Here is a 7,132-nt window from a genome sequence, read left to right on the forward strand (position 1 = left end):
GGCCCCGCCCGGGGGCGCGCACACTCCCGACAGCCAGAGGGCCCGCCCGAGTGTGTGCAGCTGTCCTGACAGTCAGAGGGCCCGCCCGAGTGTGCGCAGCTGTCCTGACAGTCAGAGGGCCCGCCCGAGTGTGCACAGGGCAGGAGTCGTGACTCTGTGCACACGAGCTTGAGCCCCAGTTCTAGGAGGCTTGTGAATGAACCAACAGACCCGATGGCAGGAACAGAGTAATGGCACCCGAGACAGCTCCGTGTCCTAGGGAGAAGATGCTGAGATGTAAGGCAATCGTGGCGAATCCTGTCTCCCAGGAAGTCTCTCAGATCTGAAGGAAAATGGTAATTAGAGAGAAGTCTTGATGGAGCCAGCAGCTGGTATGGCGGTTAAGACACTGGATACCACATGGCTGACTGTGATTCGAGTCCCTGGCTCAGCAGCTTGAAAAACACGCCGGGCACACCTGAACATGTGCCCCAAATCCTGAAAGGAGAAGGGAGGGAGAAGGGAGAAGGGGCTGCGTGTGGTCCTCTCTGGGGGGTGAGTTCTCTCTTTTCCTCTGTCTCTCTCCAGTGGGCACATGTGCCCTGTGGCAAAAAGTGAAGAATAACAACGGCTGTCTTGACTACCAGCGGCCGAGTGCGTGCAGCGCACAAAGATAGTAAAGATAAACCAAAGATAATAAACCATCTTTTTCCTTTTTTGGAGAGATTTTTTTTGCTATCGGGCATGTGCGCTCACTAGACAGAGAGAGACATAGAGACAGAAAGCGAGAAATCACCCCCCTGGGGGGATGGCCACGCAGCAATCCCTTCTCCTCCATTCTCCTCTCGGGATCTTGGGCACGCACGCATACGCGCCTGGTGTGAGTTTAAGCCAGTGGGTCTGGGACTTGAACCGCGGTCAACTACGTGGGAGTCCAGCAACATAGCCATTACGCCAACTGCTGGTTCCCTAGATAATGAACCATCTTGATGGCCTGGCTCACACCTTTCTGAAACAGCAATTTATCAGACCACATCGTACACACCCGGACTGCTCACTGTTGCTGTAAGCCCAGCACTTCCCATGGAGAAAGAGAAAACGAGGAAATAAGACCCAGCTGCTTCCCCAGTGAACAAAGCGAAAGCCCCCGCTTCTAATCCCGGGCTGAGTTCTCATCTCTGAAATCTGAGTGATCTCCACAAACTCTCCTTGATCTGGTGCCCAGAGTCACTTGGAATCCAGGGAAAGTGTCACTGTCTTTTTGGGTTGACATCTAACCTCCCTAACTCAAACCAAACACAGCCGAATGTTGAAAGCCTTTGGGAAAAAGGAAAGTGTGCTCCACATTGTGCAGGTAGGGAGGGCGTGGACAGACGGGAGGGCACAGACAGACGGGAAGGGTGCAGACAGGAAGGGTGCAGACAGACGGGGAGGGTGCAGACAGACGGGGAGGGTGCAGACAGACGGGGAGGGTGCAGACAGACAGGGAGGGCGCAGACAGACAGGGAGGGCGCAGACAGACGGGGAGGGGAATCTGGAGCAAACACGCACAGTAGCGAGAAGCCGTGTCTACCACTCATCCCATCACCCTTTGGTCAGGGACACCAAAACGCATTTAGATTTAAGAAGACCAAGCATGGGACCACTGTGGAAAGTCCTGTTGTCACTCACCGGCCAGGGACAGGAAGAACTGCCGAGAGCTGCCAGGCCATGGCGAGGGGAGCCTGCCCAGGGGTGCTGCTCGGCGTCGGGAAGGCTTCGACAGCTGGGGCTTCTGGAAGCACAAGCTGGAACACCGGGAAGACGCACTCTGCTCCTGGATCTCTTGGCCAGAGAAACCAAAGTCATTTGCATTATGAGAAGTAGCTGAAAGGCCCGCCCAAAGGGCGCGTTGTGTGGGAGGGAAACCACAAGTGGCCCTTGTACGAAAGTAGGCACTCTCCTCTCTGGATGTTTGTGAGGGGCCGCCTGGGGGCAGGGCACCCGGATCCCTTCTCCATGAGGGGAGGGCGGTGGGTCCGGGGTGGCACCAGCTTCCTCTTCTAACTTGAGTCTCCTGTCCACCTGCTTGGGTGTGCGGCTGTAGACCCAGAGACCTTGTCTGCTAGGAGAAAACGAGTTGCTCGTTCAGGAGGGTGAGCAGCAGTCGAGGCCTAGTGGCTGGAGCACTCTGCCTGGATATTCACAGAGGGTCAGAGAGGGCCAGCTGGTGGCATGGTGGTTCAGGTAGCCGGAACCCAGGGCCGGCTGTGCCGCACACGTCTTGGGGAGCGGTTTGAAAAATCACAGCAGGTGCACGTACCTGCACGCCCAAGATCTGGGGAGGGGAATGGAGGAGGGGCTGTGGTGTGGGTAACCCCGGGGGCGATTGCTCACTTTCCCGCGCTCTCTCTCCTGTCTTTCTGGTGAATGCGAGCACCTTGTAGCAAAAGCAAATAAGATAAAGGTTGAGGCAGCCTGCTTGATGCCCATGCCGCCTCACACGGGGACCTCGGGAGCAGGAGAGGGGCTGGGAGTGGGACGGACCTGGGCTTGAACGTGGCCCTGCGAGGTGCCAGCTCTGCGAGGTGCCAGCTCTGCGAGGTGCCAGCCCTGCGAGGTGCCAGCTCTGCGATGTCGGAGGGCCTCTCTGAGTCGGTTCCTCTGCCGTGTGGTGAGGTGACGACCACTCCCAGGTGATTTTACGAACCCCAAACCTCGAGACATGACATACTTGGAATCTCTGCGAGCACCTTCGTGATGTCTTGCCTCCTGCCTCTGTGACTCGGACCCGAGAACAGTCTACCGCAAGGCTGGGAGTCCTGGTGAGGAATACCAGGCAGCGTTAGAGTCCCTTCCCTGCTGCTGCGGCCTACCTCAATCATTTTCTGCAAAGCTACTTTGGCGACAACTATGTTACCTTCTCACATGCTGCTCCAAACATTCTAGTAAGGTGAGCCTACCAGGCCTGCAGTGCACTCCAAAATGGCCTTTGGGAACCAGCAGTTAGCGTAATGCTATGTCGCTGGACTCCCACGTAGTCGACCACAGTTCGCATCCCAGACCCGGTGGCTTTAAACTCATGCCGGGCGCGTGTGCATGCGTGCCCAAGATCCTGAGAGGAGAATGGAGGAGACGGGATTGCGGCGTGACCATCCCCCTGGGAGGTGATTTCTCGCTTTCTGTCTGTCTCTCTCTGTCTGGCGAGCGCACGTGCCCCATAGCGAAAACCTCTCAAAAAAAAAAAAAAAAAAAAAGAAAGAAAGAAAGAAAGGCATTTTTGCTGTAGAAGATGAGGATTTGTGCCAATCTCATTTCAGCTAACTACCCGCTTTCTGGTCCCAGAGGCAATTTATTCGAGGGACAATAATTAAGCAGATACTATGTGCCTGTCACTCTGTACTTTTAAGCTCCCCTGCCACTCCTCGTGGGCTCTGCTGTTATTATCCCTGGCCCAGCTTCCAGATGCGGAAATTGAGCACAGAAAGGTCAAGAGACTTGCCCAGGGTCACTTAGTAATAAACAAGGAAGCTGAGCTATGAATTTCATCTGGCTTAAGAACAGGACTTCGGGGACCAGCAGGTAAGACTGTGCTTCAGGTGCTAGACTCGCGTGTGGCTGAGAGCAGTTTAAGTCCCAGAGCCGGCAGCGTGAGAATCATGCTGGGCACGTGTGTGCCCGCGCACCGTATCCTGAGAGGTGAATGGAGGAGAAGGGATTGCAGCATGACCACGACCCCGGAGGGCTGTAATTTCTAACCTTCCCTCTCTCTCTGGCAAGTACACATGCCCTATGGCAAAAAACCTTAAAAAATTAAATAAGAGGGAAAATAGTATGGGGGTTCCTCAAAAAACTAAAGCTATCTATATGATCCAGCAATTGTTCTACTATGTACAGATCCAAAGGAAAGTCAGTGAACGTGTTCCAAAGAATCTGCACACCGATGTTTACTGCAACACTGTTCACAGCGGCTGATCTGGAAGTGTCTGTTGACAAATGAATAGATTTTAAAAAAAGTGCATGTGTGTCTCTCTTAGAGCAACAGAGAGAGGACAGAATACTGTTTAGCCATTAAAAAGAATGAAACCCTATCATTTGATGTAAAGTGGGTGAGCCTGGAAGACATGTTATGTGAACCAAGCCAGATACAGAGAGAGAAGTCCCATGTGTTCTCCTTCATGGGCGGGATGAAAACATGGCCGCATAGCGGTGGAGGGAGGAAGAAAGACTGCCCGAGGCTGGGAGGGGCAGGAGGGAGACACAGGGATGTGGATTAATGGAAATGGAATTGCAGACATATAGGGGAAGCAATAGCTAGTGTTGTTAAGAAAATACAACAGGGGAAACATAAATGGCAACAACTCACTCTGTACCTCCAAGTGACTGAAAGAGAGGGTTTTGTTTTGTTTTTACGGAAGTTTATTCTCACATGTACAACAGGGTCTAAGACAACACTTCCTTCTCAATGTTAAGGCAGGGAACCCAGGGTCACCATCGCCCGGGTACAGGGAACAGCTTACTTCTTGCCAGATTTTTGAATTCCACCCATGGCCAGGGGGCCCTTCCCTGCCACCTTCCTCTGGCTCCTTGAGCTTCTTCTGCTTCTCTTTTGGCTTCTCCTTGAGAGCCTCATGTCCTTGTCCGTCTCATCGGCCTGCTTCCTGGGCTGTTTCAGGGGCTTCTTGCCACCTTCGTAGCCAGACATCACGTCCACCGCCCCTGTCCCAGACTCTGCCACCCAGAAGGAAAGATGTTTAATGACCAGTGGTTGAGGGGATGAATGCTAACTGTCCTGAGTTATTACATGTCTTCCTGTACTGTAATACCACATTGTACCCCCCCCAAATATGTGCCATTGTTACATGGTGCCCAAAATCCCAGGAAGAGAATGGAGGAGAAGGGATTGTGGCACGGTCATCCCCCCAGGAGGTGATTACTCTCCCTTTCACTGTCTCTTGCTGTCTCTCTCTCTCTCCAGCAAATGCACATGCCCTATAACAAAAACAAAACAAAACAAAAATCCCAGAGTGGTGAGTTCACAGCTTGGCTTGGGTCTAAAGCAGGCTGCCCCTTTGGGAAGGGCATCCCCAGCCTTTCAGTGGTCGCTGAGTGTGGCTGGAGGATGTCACAACTGGTTGTGCCCAGAGGTGGCTCCCCATGTACTGGTCCCTGGAACCTCCCAGCAGACCCCATAACAGGTCTCTGCTCGCCACCTCCTCTGAGCTGATGTCACCTGCACATCATAGCAGGCTCATCTCAACCCTTGTCCCTCCTACAGATGTTTAAGCAGGAATCAAAAGAGACGGAGGGAGGGACTCCCCAGTCCAATAGAAAAGAGAAAATGGGGGAGAGCGGATAAAGCCAGCAAGGAGCCCAAGGTTTCCAGAAACGTGAACTGCATTTGGGACAGTGGGACCCAGAAGAGCACTGGACTCCTCGGGTTGCTTCCCGTCACCTGCAGACTTGCCATGAAGGTTAGATGAGGCAGTATCTGCCAAGCACAGGCCAATCCTTAATGTTAGTCTTTCTGAACCCTGTGGCCTCCCCAGCCTCTGCCATCAGTCCTCCCTGCCATTAAAGCTCCTTGGTACCCCTGAGCCTGAGCAAGTCTGTGCTACTCCTCCAGCCTAAGGTGTCCATCTCCCTCTTCTCCAGCTGCAGAAAACGCTTGCTATGTAAGACCCAGCTCAGATGTCACCTTCCCTGACTATTCTGTGACCTGCCCAGTAGAAGGTGTGCTCTGCATTGTGTGTGTGTGTAGGGTGGATTAGAAGATAAACATAAAAATAAACACACAAAGACATACAAGTAGAGAAAAGTGGGGATCGGGTGGTTCCCACTCCTCTGATGAAGGCAGCTGCAGCCCCAAACTGTTCCCAGGTTTATTCTTTTAAAGGGCAGGGAACCAGCAGTTAGCGTAATAGCTATGTCGCTGGACTCCCACGTAGTTGACCACAGTTCGCGTCCTGGACCTGGTGGCTTAAAACCCACGCCGGGCGTGTGTGCGTGCGTGCCCAAGATCCCGAGAGGAGAATGGAGGAGAAGGGATTGCGGCGTGACCATCCCCCCTGGGGCGGTGATTTCTCGCTTTCTGTCTCTCTGTCTCTGTCTGTCTGGCGAGCGCAAGTGCCCTATAGTGAAAAACCTCTCAAAAAAAAAGGGGGGGGGCAGAAAAGGGTAGAAGGCAAAACCAGTTGTTTTCAGATGTTCATTGGCCGAAGACGTGAAGACACGTGGCACCATGTGCTTCTACGTAATTGTCTCTGATCTTCTCGGGCCAACTCTGATGAACACATGTGGCTTCCTTTCAAAAACACAGAGGCAGTTTGCATATTTACATGTTAACGGCATTCACTGCCCTGCGTTTCTCCATGTGTGTAAAGGTCACCGTGTTTGTTCAGATTTGGGCCGCTCCCTACATGACTACATTATGAGGAGTCAGTGACACTATTCTGTGCCCCCAGAGGGTTTGTCACACATGTGATTGTTCCCACGTCTGTCTCCCACACTGGACCAAGAGCTTCTCATTCATACCTCTCTGGCGCCACCTGGTGCCAACACCTCTGAGACAGAGGTGCTCAGGAAATAGGTGTTGAATGAAATGAGTGCATACACATATAAATACATATTCTCATGGTCAAAATAGAACTATGTGGGTTGAAAAATAATACAGATACAAGAACCCAGGAGCACAGACTCTAGCTTTGGGGAGAACTTTATTTCATCGTGCAAATAGTCTACAAATTTGAAGCACATGATTTTATCAAGAAAGATACTTTGCATTAGGAAAGGTATGGGAGAGGGTAGCCCCACAACACAAGTTAACTTTCTGCAAAATTTCAAGAAGAACACCCTGTTGGTAATTGTGCTGAGCAGCCCATCTCTGGTGGTCTGCCCTTCAGTTCTACCAGTCTGGGGCCACTGTTTGTAAAGCAAAGGTCTGCTTTATGAACAAAGTGAATATTTTTGTATTCTTCAATTAAGTGATTTTTATGGGCTCACTCCATTCTAGAAACGAACTGGCAGACTGATGACTCAGCTAGACCTCATGCCCAATGAACATTTAAAATCAGACTTCCCTTAACAACTCCAAAAGTAAAAGTCGGAAGCTGAGCGTGCTGGTTACTGACCGTGATTCCTGTTCCCGGCCCACCCTTCTCTTCTCTGCTTCGTG

General features: G+C 52.1%; 1 protein-coding gene across 1 annotated transcript in view; it reads right to left on the minus strand.

Annotated features, from left to right (window-relative positions):
• Positions 1-4,401: 4,401 nt before the first annotated feature.
• Positions 4,402-7,132, minus strand: part of MCF2L2 (MCF.2 cell line derived transforming sequence-like 2) — a 155,803-nt gene continuing 153,072 nt past the window's right edge. The window contains exon 17 of the mRNA XM_014587426.2: positions 4,402-4,689. Coding sequence (XP_014442912.2) covers positions 4,605-4,689 — 85 coding nt within the window. The 3' untranslated portion in view covers positions 4,402-4,604. The remainder of the gene's footprint in view (positions 4,690-7,132) is intronic.

The sequence above is a fragment of the Tupaia chinensis genome, unplaced genomic scaffold, assembly GCF_000334495.1.
Source record: "Tupaia chinensis unplaced genomic scaffold, TupChi_1.0 Scaffold000212_1, whole genome shotgun sequence".
NCBI classification, from domain to species: Eukaryota; Metazoa; Chordata; class Mammalia; order Scandentia; family Tupaiidae; genus Tupaia; species Tupaia belangeri.